We start from the raw sequence: 20,339 nt of genomic DNA on the forward strand, positions 1-20,339 counted from the left end.
GTCAGACGCTCAATTGACTGAGTCACCCAGGTGCCCCCTGACTTTTACAGACAGCTAGAACACTATTTATTAACAAATGACTACTCATACTATAAAGGCCCAATACTGAAGATATCTGTGACAGACTTAATATTCAGGAAAAAAATGTTATTAGAATATACAGTATTTCAGAAAAAAATATACTTTATAAAAATAGAAAAGAAGGAGGGGGCATCTGGGTGGCTCAGATGGTTGAGCATATGATTCTTGATTTTGGCTCAGGTCATGATCTCACTGTTCATGAGACTGAACTCCGTGTCAGCTCTGTACTGATAGCAAGGAGCCTGTTTAGTATTCTTTCTATGCCCCTCCCCCATTCTCTGTTTCTCTCCCTTTCTCTCTCAAATAAAGATTTACAAAAAAAAAAAAAAAAAAAAAAGGAAATGGGGTGCCTGCCTGGCTCAGTTGGAAGAGCACGTGACTATTGATCTTGGGGTTGTGAGTTCAAGCCCGACGCTGGGTGCAGAAATTACTTAAATAAATAAATAAACTTAGCGGCGCCAGGGTGGCTCAGTCAGTTAAGTGTCCGACTCTTGATTTCAGCTGGTGTTACGGTCTCGTGGTTCATGGGATCGAGCCCCGTGTTAGACTCTGCACCGATAGTGCAGAGCCTGCTTTCGAGTCTGTGACTCCCTCTCTCTCTGCCCCTACCCTGCTCTCTCTCTCAAAATAAATAAACTTATAATAATAAAATAAACAAACTTAAAAAAATAGAAAACATGTTTAATAAAAATAAAAATAACTTAAAATCAAGTCATGACATGCTAATTATGAACTGTCAATTCTTCATCCAAAAGAAAATTAATTTCATTTTGAGGGTCAGGTTAACTTCTAACAGGTTACTTAAACAACCTGAAGCTTTTATACACAAAGAGTAGTAAATGTTGTGATTAACACTGCAAATGGCCTCTACATTTAACTATTAATTTACAGAGAACAGAGAAACATGTTAAATACCACCATGAAAATGTAATCAGCAACATTTAGACCATGGGAAACTCTATAGGACCAATAGTCTAGGCTGCTTACAAAACATTCATAAGGAGAGTAAAAGAGAGAGGAACCTATGAATTAAAAGAAGCAAATATGACAACAGTAACCATAAGAAAGTGAGAGTAGTTATATTAATATTGGATAAATCAGACTTTATGTGAAGGAGTATTATGAAAGATAAAGAGGAATACTTCATAATGATAAAAGGGTCAATTCACCAGAAAGACATAACAATTATGCTTTTATTTTGAATTCACATTTGAAAAATTAATGAAATTCATCACATTAACAGATTAAAGAACCCCACATAATCATATCAAAAGTTGGAGAAAAAATAAAATTCAACATCCATCATGATTAACATTTTCAGCAAAACTAAGAATAAAAAAAAAAAAAAAGAACTCCCTCAATCTGATTAAGGATCATTACATAAAAGCTTACAACTACCTTCATACTCAGTGATAAAAACATTCCACCTAATTCAACACTGTAGTGAAGTCCTAGCGGCTGCAATAAGGGAAATAAATAAATAAATAAATAAAATAAAAATAGAAAGAAAAATCACAAAGAGAATAAAAAAAATAAGACTATCCCTATTTGCAAATGTTATGACTGTTCATGTAGCAAATCCTAAGGAATCACTAGGAAAAGAAAGAAAGAAAAGTTACGGAAAAGGAAGAAAAGCTCGTAAATAAATGCAGTAAGATCAAAGATAAGTCTATATACTAGCAACAAACAATGGGGAAATAAAACTTAAAAATCCATTAATCATAGCATCAAAAACCATAAAATACTTAGGAGTAAATGTAACAAAAGATGTAGAAGACACCACTGAGAAAAAGTAGAGAAGATTTAAATAAATGGCGACCATGTTCAGGGGCTTGAAGACTCAGTATTGTATTTCTCAATACTGTAATTGCAAATTTTCCTCAATCCTGTTAATATCCTTAGCAGGCTTTGTTTTTTTTTTTTTAATAGTAATTGAGATGGTGATTCTAAAATTTGAATGGAAATGCAAAGAACCTAAAGTAATGAAAATACTTGTGAAAAAAGAACAGAATTGGAGGATTCAGCTACCTGAGTTTAAGATTTACTTAGTTGTGACCTAAGGAAAGACCAATAGATAGATCAATGGAAGTAAATAGAATTCATAGATAAATCCACACTTGTATGGTCAACTGACTTACAACAAAGGTGCTAAAACAATCCATTGGGGAAAGGACCATCCTTCCGACATGCTATTGCAATAATTAGATATTCATACAGAAAAATATCATAAACTTTAACTGCTACCTCACACTATGAACAAAAATCATTTTGACATAAAATAACAGGCATCAACATAAAACCTAAAGTTATAAGACCTCTAGAAGAAAACACAGGAGAATGGCTTTAAGACGTTGGAGGTACATAAAAATTTCTTAAATAGGACAAAGAAAGCAGTAACCTTAATAAAAATTTTAAAAGACTAGATTAGGTCAATATTAAAACACTTTTAGGAAAATGCTTAGGCAAGACTGGAGGAAAAATATTTGGAAAACAACTATCTGACAAAAGACTTGTGTTCAGAATACTGAAGAACTCCTAGAAGTCAATAATAAAAATATACAAACAACCCAATCTAGAAAAATAAGCAAAAGACTTAAACATCACAGAAGAAGATACAAAATTGGCCAATGACTACATGAAATACTGGTGAACATCACTAGTCCTAAGGGGAATGCAAATCAAAACCCCAGTGAAATACCACTATGTACCTGACAGAACAGCTAAATCAAAAAGAATGACAAAACTAAATGTGGACAAGGATGTCAGCTTAACTCCACTTAACAGGTTTGCTTTTTGCAGTGGCAAGGCTTAGAAGTTATGAAATCACATTCTGTGTATTCTAGGTTTATGCAAATGAGAAAAGAGGAAGGCTAGAATTTATGCCATGATGTTGGATGGCAATGAGAGGTACCCACAGGAATTCATGGTTGTTTGTTGGTATGTGTATGCGTGTGTGTGGTTAAACCATATACCTCCTGGCTCTGATGATGAAGGCATGGAAGCAATGACTCTCTTCGTAGCAATAAGGAATAACCAATTCAACTCCTGATTTCTAAAAATTACTCTATATCCAGGACTCCTTGGAGAAATGGCTGAATCTAGGGGCAGGGAATATACAAGATTGAGTTTAGAACATCTTTTTATGCCAAAAAAGAAGAAAGTGCATTAAAGAATGATCGGCGCATTGTCAAAGGAACACAATAGCCAACTGAAGGGGCTCTCACTGACCAAATCTGGAATAATTTAGCATCAAAACAGATGACAATAATGGATTATAACACATTGAATAAAGTAAGAATCCATGCATCTATAGAAATATTAATATACATAAATAAGAGAGAATGGAAAATCTCCCTTACAGTAGAGCGCCAACTACTAAATGCAGAAGGAATGATGGGAGTCAAGAAAATGGGTGCTAAAATTAGTGGCCAAATGTTTGATGAGGACAGGATATTTACACTTTCAAAGTATGTAAAATATATAACTACAAATTAATTAGAAAGGGAAAATACTAACTTGACAGTGGAGAACCTAGCACATCCTACCTCAACCAAGTCCTGACACTTAATATCACAGACACTGAAACAAAGTGGTATTACTATTCTCAAAGATACATTAGAGCAGGACACATCATTTCAGTGGGATTCCAACTAAAATGAATAAACTGAATCTAGTTACAAAGAAACATTGCGCAAACCCAAAATAAGAGACAATCTACCAAGTAATTGGTTTATATACTTTAAAAATATCAAGGTGAACAAATACCAGGAAAGGCTGAGAAACTATCCTGGTTGAAAGGAGTCAAGATGTGATCCACTACCGGAGTAGACTTGGGGGAAAAAAAGCTACAAAGAATATAATTAGGTTAACTGACAAAATGAAAATGAAAATATTGAGTAGGAATTAATTCATAGTTCTTTATTAATGTTAAATTTCCCAATTTTTATAACTTTGCTGTGCTGATTTAACAGAATTTCTAGTTATTAAGAAATATACAACAAAGTATTTGGGGTAAAAGGGCACAAAGTTGGGGCACCTGGGTGGCTCAGTCAGTTAAGTGTCTGACTTTGGTTCAGGTCATGATCTCATGGTTCGTGAGTTCAAGCCCTGCGTCGGGCTCTGTGCTGATAGCTCAGAGCCTGCAGCCTGCTTCAGATTCTGTGTCTCCCTCTCTCTCTGTCCCCAACATCCCTGGTCACACTCTGTCTCTCTTTCAAAAATAAACATTAAAAAAAATGGGGGGGGGGGTCATAATGTCTCCAACATACTCTTGGACAGAGATGAGGAAAAGAAAATAGAGAAAGAATGATAAAGCAGATGGGGAGAGATGTAAACTAGTGAATCTGGGTGAACAATATATGGAAGTTCCTTATATTATTCTTGTACCTTTCCTGAGTCTGAAGTTTCTCATACACACATAAATATAAAAATATCTATACAATATAAATATCTAAAAAGCTATGAAAAATACTCCGTTTTCACAGATGATTAAAATTTCCCATAACAAAAACTTAAAAATTTAAACTCAATACTAGAGTTTCTAGTCTATTACTTAGCATACTGCTTCTTAAAAATAATTTTTCAAAAATTTAAAATAATGTACACTTAATTCTTATAAATTCATCTAGAATTTTGGAAAAGATACTCAGCTACAAATTAAGAAAATAAACTACAGAATTCATGTTTTTTGTTAAGCCTTCCTGGACACCATAAGTAGAATTGGTGGTCCCTTGTCTGTGCTCCACAGTACTCTGCACAGAACATCAGTAAGGAACTTAACATATTAAATTGCAATCTGAAAGTCAGTTATATTTCTACACAGTAGCAATGAACAATCAGAAACTGAAATTTTAAATATACATTTACACAGCAATAAAAAAATATGAAATACTAAGGAATAAACCTGAGAAAATGTAAAAGTATACAGTGAAAAGTATACTACTGAGAGAAAGTAAAGATGACCCCAATAAACAGAGATATCTCATTCATGTGTCAAAGACTAAATATTGTTAAGATGTCAATTCTCCCCAAACTGATCTACAGATTCAAAGCAGTCTTGACTAAAAGTCCAGCAAGCTTTTTTGTAGATATTGATAAATTGATTCTAAAATTCACCAAAACAACTCTGAAGAAGAACAAACTTGGAGGGCTCACACTACCTGATTTCAAGAATTATTATAAAGCTACAGCAATCAAGATGGTATGAACACAAAAAGAATAAATCAGTAAACTGAATTTCAAAATTAGAAACTTCCATTCCTTAAACATCACTATTAAGGTCATGAAAAGACACACCACATATATCTAACGAAAGACTTGTATCTGGGGCACCTGAATGGTTCAGTCAGTTAAGCGTCTGACTTTGGCTCAGGTCATGATCTGACAATTTGTGAGTTCCAGCCCCGCGTCGGGCTCTGTGCTGACAGCTCAGAGCCTGAAGCCTGCTTTGGAGTCTGTGTCTCCCTCTCTCTCTCTGCCCCTCCCCCACTCACACTCTGTCTCTCTGTCTCTCAAAAATAAATAAACATTAAAAAGAATTAAAAAATAAATTAAAAAATAAAAAGAGAAAGACTTGTATCCAAAACACATAAAGCATTTTCAAAAGTCAATATAAGAGGGGCGCCTGGGTGGCTCAGTCGGTTGAGCGTCCGACTTCGGCTCAGGTCACGATCTCGCGGTATGTGAGTTCGAGCCCCGCATCGGGCTCTGTGCTGACTGCTCAGAGCCTGGAGCCTGTTTCAGATTCTGTGTCTCCCTCTCTCTCTGACCCTCCCCCGTTCATGCTCTGTCTCTCTCTGTCTCAAAAATAAATAAACGTTAAAAAAAAAAAAAATTAAAAAAAAAAAAAAGTCACTATAAGAAAACAAACCCAATTAAAACATGGTGCAACAGTTTCATATATGTAGCCATATGTCAAAACTTCCCTAACTGTAAACTTTAAATATACAGTTTACTGTATGCCAATTATACCTCAATAAAGCTGTTGAAAATGTAATCTAACTCCCTCACTAGATTACCAGTTTCTCAAGGGCAGGATTATAAGTCATTAACATTTGTGTCTATATTAGCATTTTGTAACGCAAGTATATAAGATGCAGGGGTTGGCCCAGTTGGTGGAACATGTGACTCTTGATCTCAGGGTCGTGAGTTCAAGCCTCACATTGGATATGGGGCTTACTTAAAAAAAAAAAGAAAAAAGAAAAAAGAAAAAAGAAAGAAGAAGAAGAATATAGAAGCAATTAAGTACTTGCATAAACGTAATTATTAACAAACAAAACCGGAAGAACATTATATTAACTGAGGTTAAAATACTAAGTCCAGAAAGACTTAATCAGAAAGTACTATGCAATTGACACATATAAAAAATTTCACATTTACAAAGACAGGGTGGCATGGTAAAAGGAGCACCACACTGAGATTAGGAAACATGAGGGACCCAAAGTGAATCCTTAAGTAACCAAATTTCTCAGGGGACTTCCATTTCAGCATATGAAAATCAAGCTGGTTAATAATTTTTGTTTTGTTTACCTCATAGAATTGCTTGGAAAGCCATAGGAGTTTAAAAGTCTTCAAAACCATAAAACAGTTAGTATTGGTGTCATCAAACTTAACTTTATAAAGAGGTAGAGAAACCAAAGACACGTGATTTCATTTATGTGAAGTTTAAAAGCAACCTGGTCTCCTGACCTGACTGGAAATAAAGACAGCTATGAATAGTTCTGTTCCTTTCTAATTTTTGTCCAGCAGTGGACAAGCTCCATTTTCCTTATTTATAAAAAACAAAACAAAACTGCCTGCTCTGATCTCTTAACTACGAAAACAAACACCTGTTCTCTCTTTTCAAAAGAAAGTGGTTGAAAAATATAAAATACCAATTATTATATTTCTATTTTAGGTTAAGATGATTTTAGTCTTCCTTCCTAAAAGAAACAAGATTAGATTTATTTCCTTCAGGTATGGGAAATCAAAGATGCATATACAGATGCTTTTGCTCTAAGAAAATTAAATCCTGGTTTTTCTGAGTAGACATCCTTCAAAATTATATCAACTGTCTGTTCTGAAAAACAGATACCCTTGTTTTAAATTCAAATTTATTGATAAACTATGATGAAACACAAAGGTAAATAGCGATAATAGCAAACAAGAGAAGACAACTGAATGACCTTTGTGGTAGCTCTCTGTGGGTATAGCCTATAAGACTTCATGCTCACAGACAAATCTTCACTTAAGGAAAAACGAGAAGGAACCCATTAAAATCTGTGCAAGAGCTCATGACAGACTAATGAGTTTTTAGATTTGGTAATACATGTTCTTATCTTCTCTTACAAATAATGAAAAATTTATGAAGAACTAAGGAAAAAATATTTGGAGACTGAAAAAATTCTATATCTATGGGTTGTGCTCTTGGAAACAAGGTTTATATGAAAGCAAAGCCATCTACCCTGCTTTTCTTAGGAGCACTCATACAGTGGTGATTATGCAGGAGATAGAACATTCTTGACTTTCATTCCCATGATCAATAAAAATGAAGAGAAGCTAAACTCAAACTGAGTTTGGATCCTTCCCAGTGAGCTGGTATCATTTAGTTAGCAATGGGCTGTTTTTGTAGTGATGGGCCTTCAGTGTTGTTGTTCTATAAGAAGCATCAATACCATAAGCAGTGGTATCCACTTTTCTACTTTCTAGCAGATCTGCTGACGTTCACAAAAGATGTTAAGAATCTGTGATATCTGGGGCAATTCTCTTCACTAGAGGGCAGGTTTTATTTTAAAGGTACTAACATTCTGCTCAGTAAGTTTTATGTCTAGGCACCTGCTTTAAGTGCTCACCATACAGAAACAACAAAACTCCCAGAACCATGATAACACCCTTTGGTAGTAAAGCTATTTTGCTAGATGAGGTAGAAGAACATGAAAAAGGGTAAAAAAGGAAAAGGTTGGGGTGGGGGGGGGGGGGTGGGGGAGACTGCAGTTTCTTTCCTTCTATCTATATTTACTGAAAAGTTTTACCCATGGCTGCCTCCAGGGAGGATCAGAGCAAATAGAGGGATAACACTATCTGGATAAACACTATTTGCCTGTTTGCATGACCTGTTTCATATTCATTTCAAAGTCTGATACCAACCAGATACCCCACAATGATGATAAATTTAATTTATTTCTAATTTCTCAAACTCTTCTACAGATTCAGGCAGCATAGTCACAGCCATTAGCTCATTGAGCCTGGATGAATCATAGAAGCAATGGAATTGATCAGGCAGATAGATTGCAGTGCATGGTTAAGAGTCTCCTAAGAAGGAAGATGGCAGAAATCCAACATCAAATAGATGATGAAATGGCCATTTCCATTAAGAGAACATCACATCACAGATATTAATTAGAAGGCACTATAATAGAATTAAGTGGATGTGAGGGAAAATGCTGAGTTAAAAGTCACCCCGGATGTCCCTAGCCTGAAGTAATTATAGATGTGAAGGTGAGTCATGGATCTGCAATTTTCCATTCATTTTACAATAGCTGTAGGTAAGGTAGAGAACAGACATTACTCCATAGTGATGATCCTTTTTTAGACAGAGGACAAACTATCTTTAAAAAAAAAAAAAAACAATTCTAGTATTTTCCTTTTACTATTCTCAGGAAAATTACATTTTTTATTTACAGCAACATTAATGGTAGATGATAAGAGACTTACTACTTCCGAAGTAAAAAAGAAATGAAGCAAATGAAACAAATTAGCTTTGAGTTTAAATGCCCAGCATTCTACCAACTTTTTTATTTTAAGGATGGAAATTCATCTTTAAAACTAAGGAGAGATTCTGTTCTGAATCTTTGGTTCAAATCTCATTTAGCTGCTAAAAATTAAAAATCTTTTAAAGTATTATTTGACACACCCAAATGCTGGAGGCAGTCACATTCCAGACATTAAGAGCTCTCTAAAACATAATGAGACTAATATTTAAAGTACATAATGGCTTTGGGGCGCCTGGCTGGCTCAGTCGGTTAAGTGTCTGACTCTTAATTTTGGCTCAGGTCATGATCTCATGGTTCGTGAGATGAAGCTTTCCATCGGCCTCTGTGCTGATGATAAGGAGTCTGCTTGGGATTCTCTCTCCCTTTCTCTCTGCCTCTCCTCCACTTGCTCTCCTTCTCTCTCAAAATAAATATAACAACAACAACAAAATATCTATTGGCCCAACAATGGATTTAGACAGTTTAATTTTTTTGTTCTGCAATTCCTGTACTTTCTTTTCCCCTAATACATTCCAACTGCATCCTTCCTATCTGCACACATGATAAACAATAAATGCAGACAGAGGACCAATAAGTGAGTTGAGACAACAGTGAAAATAAAAGGTTTTTATCTTTACATTTCAGTATAATCTGGATCACAACCTCAGAATTCCAGATGAAATACTTCAGGTTATTAACTTCAAATAGTTGAGTTTTTATCCAAGAGGAAGTTTCTTTGCTGAGGCTCCATTCTTAATTTCCCATATAAACTTAAAAAATTAACAATTTACCTTACCTCACCAAAAAGCAGAATCACAGGGATATTATAAAAATAATAAGATATCCAAATACTGCACAATAACTTGGTGAAAGCCTTTTTCTTTTAACCAACAAAAACTTACAAAATATAAGGACACATCAGCAAAACTGATTAAGTAAAAACCTCTGAAAAATTTCTCCTCCATAAAAGCAATGAGAACACTGGCAAAAATTGTGAGAATCAACTTTTTATGAACTGTGGGAATAACCAAAGGCTTGTAGCAGTCTGAGGAGGGTTTATTAAAGAAAATTGGCTGAATCTTGGAAAAAACAATGAGTTTTATGATGTTTTAACTTTCCTTATTCAACTCTTGCAAGCTCTAGAGTAGCCTTAAAATCCAACAGTCTGCTATAAACATTGGGGTACAAGTGCCCCTATGCATCAGCACTCCTGTATCCCTTGGGTAAATTCCCAGCAGTGTTATTGCTGGGTCATAGGGTAGATCTATTTTTAATTTTTTGAGGAACGTCCACGCTGTTTTCCAGAGTGGCTGCACCAGTTTGCATTCCCACCAACAGTGCAAGAGGGTTCCTGTTTCTCCACATCCTCTCCAGCATCTATAGTCTCCTGATTTGTTCATTTTAGCCACTCTGACCAGCATGAGGTGGTATCTCAGTATGATTTTGATTTGTATTTCCCTGATGAGGAGTGACACTAAGCATCTTTTCATGTGTCTGTTGGTGTTGCACTCTCAACAATAGCCAAATTATGGAAACAGTCTAAATGTCCATCAACTGATGAATGGATAAAGAAATTGTGGTTTATATACACAATGGAGTACTACGTGGCAATGAGAAAGAATGAAATATGGCCCTTTGTAGCAATGTGGATGGAACTGGAGAGTGTGATGCTAATAAGCCATACAGAGAAAGACAGATACCATATGTCTTCACTCTTATGAGGATCCTGAGAAACTTAACAGGAACCCATGGGGGAGGGGAAGGAAAAAAAACAAAAAGAGAGGTTAGAGTGGGAGAGAGCCAAAGCATAAGAGACTCTTAAAAACTGAGAACAAACTGAGGGCTGATGGGGGGGTGGGAGGGAGGGGAAGGTGAGTGATGGGTATTGAAGAGGGCATCTTTTGGGATGAGCACTGGGTATGGTATGGAAACCATTTTGACAATAAATTTCATATATTTAAAAAAAAAAAGAGAGAGAGAAGTGTCTATGCATGTTTTCTGCCCATTTCTTCACTGGGTTATTTGTTTTTCAGTGTGGAGTTTGGTGAGTTCTTTATAGATTTTGGATACTAGCCCTTTGTCTGATATGTCATTTGCAAATATCTTTTCCCATTCCATCGGTTGCCTTTTAGTTTTGTTGTTTCCTTTGCAGTGCAGAAGGTTTTTATCTTGATGAGGTCCCAATAGTCATTTTTGCTTTTAATTCCCTTGCCTTTAGAGATGTGTCAAGTAAGAAACTGCTGTGGCTGAGGTCAGAGAGGTTTTCTCCTCCTTTCTCCTCTAGGGTTTTGATGGTTTCCTCTCACATTCAGGTCCTTCATCCATTTTGAGTTTATTTTTGTGAATGGTGTAAGAAAGTGGTCTAGTTTCATTTTTCTGCACGTTGTTGTCCAGTTCTCCCAGCACCATTTGTTAAAGAGACTGTCTTTTTTCCATTGGATAATCTTTCCTGCTTTGTCAAGATTAGTTTGCCATACTTTTGTGGGTCCAATTCTGGAGTCTCTATTCTATTCCATTGGTCTATGTGTCTGTTTTTGTGCCAATACCATACTGTCTTGATGATCACAGCTTTGTAGTAGAAGCTAAAGTCTGGGATTGTGATGCCTCCCGCTTTGGTCTTCTTCTTCAATATTACTTCGGCTATTCGGGGTCTAGCACTTTCAACAATAGCCAAATTATGGAAAGAGCCTAAATGTCCATCAACTGATGAATGGATAAAGAAATTGTGGTTTATATACACAATGGAATACTACTTGGCAATGAGAAAGAATGAAATCTGGCCTTTTGTAGCAACGTGGATGGAACTGGAGAGTGTTATGCTAAGTGAAGTAAGTCATACAGAAAAAGACCAATACCATATGTTTTTACTCTTATGTGGATCCTAAGAAACTTAACAGAAGACCATGAGGGATGGGAAGGAAAAAAACAAGTTAGAGAGGGAGGGAGGCAAACCATAAGAGACTCTTAAAAACTGAGAATAAACTGAGGGTTGACGGGGGGTGGGAAGGAGGGGAAAGTGGGTGATGGGCATTGAGGAGGGCACCTTTTGGGATGAGTACTGGGTGTTGTATGGAAACCAATTTGACAATAAATTTCATATTTAAAAAAAAACAAAACACCAACAGTCTGTAATCACAGTGAAAACCACCTAAGGGTTCAGAAAAAGGTTGAAGCTCCTTCAAAGCCCCATTCTCAGAGAACTGTCATCATCTAACCTATCTGGTGGTTCCCTGGAAGACCTCACTCACAAAGCTGCCTTTATTTGACCTGACTTGGAATTTACCCAGTATAAAAAACCTAATCCCCAAGGTTGTTCGTTGAAAACAATTACATGGAATTGCTTAGCAGTATGGCTGCCTGAGGCAGTAGATATCAGTTAGGGCAAGTAATAGCCTTATCAAAAAGTTTCAAAAGAAAAGCTGAGGAATGAGATATCTGTAAGGGGCTTTAAAAAGTTCTTAGTATTCCCAGGAATCTAGAAGTCTATATGTATGACCATGTCTGTGCACATGCTCAAGAAAGACGTGAGAAAGTCCTAAGCTCACTCCTCAGACCTTGAGGCTCTGTGCAAGCAGGAAGTGAAGTGTGAAGTACAAGCAGGAAGGAAGTGTCATTGGCCTGGTTGAGTGCTGAAGGTGAGCCCCAATGTCCACATAGAGCCCTTCACTAAAGACTGAAAGACTTATTGGCTCTAAACATTTAAGCAATCTTCGTCCAATCATTAGTTAACCACTAACCTAACCCAGCAGAGACTAATGGTCACATATAAAAAAAGAATACAGACTTTACAGAATTAGTTTAGAAAGGTTACGAAACAACAAGAGCAAACAGCAACAAAAACAAACTCTAGGCAAAGGGGAAAATCTGATTTTGAGAGTTGCTACATTATTCAAATGTGTGGTTTTCAACAAAAAATTGAGATATGCAAAGAAAAAAGAAAGTAGGCCCATACTCAGGGAAAAAAAGGGAGTAAACTATAACTGTACCCAAGGAGCCCAGATGTTAGACTTACTGAACAAAGACATTAGCTATTTTAAATATATTCAAAAAACTAAGGGAAATTATGTCTAAAGAACTAAATTAAAGTTTGCAAATAATGCCTCACAAATAGAGAATCTCAAAGAGAGAGAGAAATTATTAAGAAGAAAAAAAAAAAAAGAACCAAATAGAAATTCTGGAGTTGAAAAGTACAGTAATCAGAATAAAAATTTCAGGGGCACCTGGGTGGCTCAGCTGGTTGAGCATCCTTGACTCTTGATTTCGGCTCAGGTTATGATCCTATGGTTTGTGAGATCAAGCCTCATGTCTGGCTCTGTGCTGTCATCACAGATTGGGATGCTATCTCTCCCTCTCTCTCTGCCCCTTCCCCCCAACCTCAAAATAAATAAATAACCATAAGAAAAAAAAAGTTATAAACATTTTTCACTGGAGGGACTCAAAGGCAGTGAAAGGAAGCACAAAAAAGAATCTGTAAACTTGAATATAGGTCAAATGAGATTATCCTGTCTGAGGAACAAAAGAATAGAGAATGAAGAAAAACGAACAGAGCTTCAGAGACCAATAAGACATCATCATGTATACCAACATATGCATAATGGGATTCTCAGAAGGAGAAGAAAAAAAGGGACAGAAAGAATATTTAAAGAAGTACTGGTCAAAAATTTACCAAATTTAAACATTCAAGCAGCTCAATGAACCCCAAATAGGATAAAATCAAAGAGATTCTAAACACATCATAATCAAACTGTTCAAAGACAAAGAGAAAATCATGAAAGTAAAACATAAGGAACAAAATGTTGATACTCTCTTGAAGGTTGTCTACAAATATATCTGAGACAAAGAGAGTGGCTTCAAGAGTAGATCTCAGAGTCTTAGTTCAGACACGTACGTCTTTGGAGGTAAATTAGTTGAGTACAAATTTTATGTAACTCCTATGGAATGGTTTTTCTCTCACTGTAATTTTTCAGAATAACAATCAACCAAATTCTCCAACCCAGTTAAATATTTAGTTTCCCACACTAATCTCAAAGCGGCAACAGATTCAAAAAGGATAAGAAATCTTCTTTTGCAGAAAGATAGAGGCATCAGCAGCTGATGACTGATTATGGCTTTTATGTGGGAATGTTCTTTTAGGTACCTGAGTAAAAGACTTAACTTATGTATAGTGGCTGATTAAGAATTTGAGAGGTGGGAGTTAATCACTAAATTTTTGGTAGCTGATTCACAAGAAAATACAGTGATATAGTTGTATCTCAAGGTAAAAAAACTTAAGAAAAAAATTTTAATCTCAACAATAGACCAAAAGTATAAATTTTACTATATTTCCCTCTCTCCTCCTTCCATATTAACTTAAATCAAGAAGAGGCATTTAGATCATCACACTTTTTCTCTCAGGATTAGAAATTAGGGTAAACATAAGGTTCCTGATTTATTACTATTCAATGAAAGCTCTCTGTTGTACTCTCTTTGAATACTGTAAGTATGCTTTTTAAATGTATATACATCTTCATATTGAAGTATAACAAAGCAATTTGGAAACATAATGCAAGAATAATAACAGAATACATGGTCAAAGACACATCACTATCCTCTTTTTAAGGGCATAACATAAAATTTCAAACTGGAGGGTAGCTTTTACCCTTGTTCCTCAGATAAAGATGTCAAGAATGAAAAGGTGGGTATCAAGTGTCTTACTCGACTAGGAAAATAGAACTGTAACAATTTCCACAAACCAAGAATAAATTAATCAATAAAAACATTGGGACTAAGGCCAATGATAGAGAAAAGCTGTATCTGGGTGGCCTCTAGTCTTCATGATAGATACTCATAGGTGGGGAAAGCTACTTTATTGTACAGACTTCCCAAAACTAACCTGTAATGATAAGACATTCATTGTGATCCAGCACCTCAGTGAAGAGCCGTGAAACAATTAACTCGGGGTTAATTAAAAAGCGGATTTCTTCTTGCACAAGTCCTGCACCAGTTACACCACCTCCAACAAAACGGTTTGCAAAATCCACCTATTTGGAAAAATGTGGCATGTTAAATGATTATCTAAAATACCTACATATATGATAAAGAAGCACTTTCTCTCTTGCTTTCGTTTCTCATATAAATCAATCCCCAAATTAGTAATCTTCCAACGGAGAACAGACTGTGGTTGACTGCACTCTTTCCATCTCACTCCAGGTAACATCTTTGCATACTTCTTTAGATTCCAAAACCTTAGAAGGAACCTGGAAAATGGAGCTTTTAGGCAAAAGCCTCAGTGTAATCATACAGACTCTTATTTACAAACCTTATATGTACTACAAGGGCCACAAATCAAAGGAAACTTTATCTGGAAAGGTTTCAAGATCATTTCCCTACCATTCACTACTCAATTTCCATTTATGGATTTCATATGACTCTAATATAATTATATCTTTCTTATATAATATGGCAATCAAACATTTGTCCTTAAAGAACTGAAAAATTTAGTCATTGCCCTTTTTTTTAAGTAATTGCCCTTTTTTGGATAACCTTTTTCTTCTGTGAAAGAATAAAGAGATAAAATTTCACCCTAAATTCAGATGCAAAGCAAACTACATGAACATTACAAACTGTTTATTTTTACTATACCTAAGGAGAAAAAAAAAAGAAAACAGGAAACCTAGTTTAACAACAAAGACTCATAAAATTGGCTATTGTTGATAATGCTGCTATAAACATTGGGGTGCACGTTTATGGAAAGAGCCCAAATGTCCATTGACTGATGGATAAAGAAGATGTTTTATGTATATATATACATACACACATACACACAAACACACACACACACACACACACACACACACACAATAGAATATTACTCAGCCAAAAAATAGTATGAAATCTTGCCTTTTGCAATGATGAGAATGGAGTCAGAGAGTATTATGCTAAGTGAAATAAGTCAGTCAGAGAAAGACACATACCATATGATTTCACTCCTATTTGGAGTTTAAGATACAAAATAAACAATCACAGGGGAGGGAGAAACAGAGGCAAACCAAGAAAGAGACTCTTAACTATAGAGGGCAAACAGAGGGTTACCAGAGGGTAGATAGGCGGGGGGTGGGTTAAATAGGTGATGGGAATTAAGGAGTGCATCGTGGTGATGAGCACGGGTTGTTGTATCTAAGTGTTGAATCAAAAATTGTATAGCTGAAACTAATATCACACTGTATGCTAACTAACTGGAATAAAAAAAAAAAAAAGTTAAAAGAAAAACCCAAAGGGGACACCTGGGTGGCTCAGCCGGTTGAGCATCAGACTTCAGCTCAGGTCATGATCTCATGGTTCATGAGTTCGAGCCCTGTGTCAGGCTCTGTGCTGACAGCTTGGAGCCTGGAGTCTGCTTCGGATTCTGTCTGTCTGTCTGTCTCTCTCTCTGACCCTCCCCTGCTAACACTCTGACCCCTCTCTCAAAAATAAACATTAAAACAAAAAAAAAAAGATTCAACTAAATTAATATTTCCAATTTAGTTTAAAATTACTCATAAGCTTTCTGTGGAGTACTATAATGGGATCCCCAAGCTCCTATTAATAAAGATGAGTTACACAATGCTCTAGACAAAGCAAATTCTACCTGTCAGTATTATTTGTCTTAAACTTACTAAGCACTCCAGCATGTCCAACATTATGTGAAGCTCTATGGGGCAATATGTAAGAAATGGTTTCCAACTTTTAGATTACTCTATTTGAGGATTTAGATTACACACATACATAACACCTTGTGTACATACATAGCCACCCACACCCACAAAGATTTTAGTAAGGCAAGAGAGGCTTGAATACTGTACAGAGAAAATAACTCTCTTTCCTCTACTCCTACAGTACTACCACACTCACAACACTTCTGATGTCAGATGTATGGGTTTCCACACATAGAGCAATTCTGAAACACCAGCTGGGTGTCCTATAATTCAATTCGGTTCTGACACCATCTACCAGGAGTTAGCATCAGCTCCAACAGGCTAATAACAATTCAGTCCCACAAAACTGCCCCACTGCAGACACCAACTGCAACTACAGTTAATCGGCTATAAATGGGGTTCTCATAATCTGCTCTCGTGGTTTGATAAACTCACAGAACTCACGGTAACACTTACTTATGTTTACTCATTTATTAAAAAGGATATAATAATGGACAGAGATGAACAGACATATGAAGTGATAGGGCGTGGTATATGGTAAGAGGCATAGAGCTACCTCTCCCTCTCCCCATGTTCACCAACTTCCACATGATCACCAACCTGGAAGCTCTTTGAATGCCATACTTTTGGGTAGTTTGGTGGAAGCTTCATCACTTAGGCAGGATCATCAATCATTAGCACAGTCTCCAGTCCCTCTCCTTTTCCCAGAATATGGGGAGTAGAGTAGAAAGTTTCAAGCTTCTAATCATGGCTTAGTCTTTTTGGTAACCAGCCCCCACCCTAAAGCTCTCCAGGAGCTCACCAAAAGTCACCTCATCAGAACAAAAGACACTCCCATCACCTAGGAAATTACAAGGGTTTTAGGAGCTCTGTGCAAAGAATCAGGGGCAGACACCAATATAGATTTTTTTCTATGATTTTACATATACTTTCAGACTACTGTCAAATGTAAGATTTCTTAAAACCTGCTTGTATTCTCAGGGCACCTGGGTGGCTCAGTCGGTTAAGCATCCGACTTTGGCTCAGGTCATGATCTGACAGTTTGTGAGTTCGGACCCTGCACTGGGCTCTGTGCTGATAGCTCACAGCCTGGAGCCTGCTTTGGTTTCTGTGTCTCCCTTTCTCTCTGTCCCTCCTCCTCTCCTCTCTAAAATGAATAAACATTAAAAAAAATTTTTTTTAAGTTGCTTATGTCTCTAAAGCAATTGTAATATTAAACAATACTTTGAAGCCTATTCTACAAAAGAGTAAAACAAGAATATGAATTTTTTTATATATAAAAATATATGTGGAAAGACAGAAACTAATAGAAGGTAAAGCAGTCTTCTTTCATTAGAAAAGAACTTAGAAAATACTGAAAAATATGACTGGACAAGATCTTGAAATGAGTTATCACAGAATCATATATAAGTTTACATTCAGACATACTAAATCAACACTAAAAAGAGAGTAATTCTGTAGCTTATATAGAAAAATAATCTTGATTCAACAAGTCCATTGATTAAAATTATTTACAACATATAAAATCATTATGCATTGGGTGATTTATGACTTAAAATATTCAACAAATATTAACTGAATATTGTGCTGGGGACCATGAGATACAAAAATAAGTAAGACGTGGGCCCTGGCTTCACAGCATTTGTAATCTAGATGAGATCCCAGCACATAAGCAGAATGAAAAAATGTTTATTAACGAACCTACTAGAATATATTTGATCCTTTCCAAATAATAAAATTAACTAAAACTGGAGCATGGGGAGGAGAATAGGGGAGTTTACAAGAGGAGATGATATTCAATTTAGATTTTGCTGACATTCAGGCAGAGGGAATAACTGCACAAACACATAGGAAAAACACAGAGCTGTAAGCAGCTCTATGAAGAGTGATAAGCATGTTCCTCACGCCTATCTGCGATGTAGAGTATGTGAAGGATTATGGTTGGTGATAAGGTATTCTTGGAATGATTATAAAAAGAAAAGTTACAACTGGGCCTTACACAGGGTCCAGTTGTAACTTTAAACTCAGTCTAGAGTTTAAAGAATGAATTGGAAAGGTGTAAAATTAAAAGCAGAGAAGCTGGTTAGGTGACTACTAAATAGGTTTGACAAGAATTACTTAGGCCTCAAATAAGTCAGTGGGAAAGAAACTGAAGAAAAGAGAGGTCCAGCAAAAAACTAAAACAGACAGCACTTGAAAACCAAGAGACTAGCTACGTAAGTATAATGGTATCGTGAATACAAATGAGAAACAAAGTTTGAGATCAGCTAAACTTAATTTTTACTGGAACAAGGTACATAACTAAAATAAAAAGGAAGTTCTATATAATTTTTGTATAACTTGGTAATGATAAATGAAATACATTCAATGTGCATACTATTATTCATTCTTTGAATAAAAGGCCAACATTTATTACTTGAAAGGTATGCATAGAAATAAATACGTTATACTAAACTCAATATGCCCCTGAAGGCAGGGGTCTTTAAAAAAAATCAAACTTTCCACTACTTAAAAAAGTTCTTAATAGAAGGCTTTCTATTACAGGTGAGAAACCTGTTCCAGAACATGAACACAAGCATATGAGTGCTTATTTTTAGCCATTTTCCAACTCACTTCACTTTAAAGCTACTTGTTCAGATTATTCAGTTTCTGAATTATAACTTGATGAAAAGAGAGAAATGATAACAATCCTTAGAGAGGTCTTGTTGTTGCCATTCAGCATAATGTAACTTATATGCTACACAAGGAACTTTTTAAATTGCAATACAGTATTCTCCAATCTCCTGGGGATACATAGCATGGGTAGGGAGAATAATTAATAGAAGTCTTTATGGTATTCTTTTAATCTACTGAGGTTTCACATTTCACCTATAATATATTCTAGAAAAGTGGGAAGAATCTCACCCTTGAATGTTGTTAAATAATTCCTTGCTGAATTGTATTGTGATGAAAGGTCAGCATTCCCACAGCGCTAACTAGCAGTAGCTTTGTTTATTTCATGTGTATTAAGACTCTCTCAGTCAATCTATTACTTTAATGTAGAAAAGAACATCATCAAAATGGAAATGTGGGGGAAAAGTAACATTCATTTGAAGTAAATTTTAAGCCTATTTCAAAATTATTATTTAACAAAAAAAGTAATGATTAAATACAAATTTAAAAAAAATTTTTTAACTACCAGACAAATATTACTCCAGTTATCCTAAGTATTTCTATTTATAATCTCAAAAAAATCACTGGGAGATGGTGATTTAAAACAAAACATGGTTTGCCCCTTTGAAGATTTTAATTATAAATGTATCTTTTAAAAGGCCATTCTAAAAAGAATCTCAGTTTCATTAAGCACTTAGAGTATAAATATATAATAACTAGGCAAATGCAAATCAGTCTAGTAATTTTACAGTATACATTAAGTTATTCAAACAAGTTAGTCCACTCTCTGGAACCTGATTTAGAGTCTGACCCAATATAAGCACCAAATAAGGATCTAAGAAGAAAAATCAGCAATTCCCAGTAGAAGTGAAATGATGTATAAGCATCTTTCAAAGAAAACTGACATTGTGATGCCTGACATTGGGATACTGACATTGGGATAAGAACACAAATCACCAACATTTTGCCTCAGATTACTGATTTTTGAAAAAAGATCACTATCACTACAAAGCAAAAGGAAAACATGTGTTAAGTGTTACAACAATTTAAAGCTAGATACACAGGGTGTTTTCTTTGTTAACTCCTTTTTCCAAAAATATATGTTTTTAAAGTGAAGGCAATGACACAGATAAATAACAAAGACTGAGAGATGGACAAAATAACCTGCTCTGAAACGGGGAAGAGACAGCAAGCATAGCTGGCT

At 35.6% G+C, this 20,339-nt stretch overlaps 1 protein-coding gene across 6 annotated transcripts in view; it reads right to left on the reverse strand.

Annotated features, from left to right (window-relative positions):
- The window catches only part of PARG (poly(ADP-ribose) glycohydrolase), a 132,339-nt gene that overhangs the window by 33,869 nt on the left and 78,131 nt on the right, over positions 1–20,339 (reverse strand). For all 6 annotated transcript variants that reach the window (XM_049645364.1, XM_049645361.1, XM_049645363.1 and 3 more), the window contains one exon: positions 14,683–14,830. In XM_049645364.1, coding sequence (XP_049501321.1) covers positions 14,683–14,830 — 148 coding nt within the window. The remainder of the gene's footprint in view (positions 1–14,682; positions 14,831–20,339) is intronic.

The sequence above is a fragment of the Panthera uncia genome, chromosome D2 (assembly GCF_023721935.1).
Source record: "Panthera uncia isolate 11264 chromosome D2, Puncia_PCG_1.0, whole genome shotgun sequence".
Taxonomy (NCBI): Eukaryota; Metazoa; Chordata; class Mammalia; order Carnivora; family Felidae; genus Panthera; species Panthera uncia.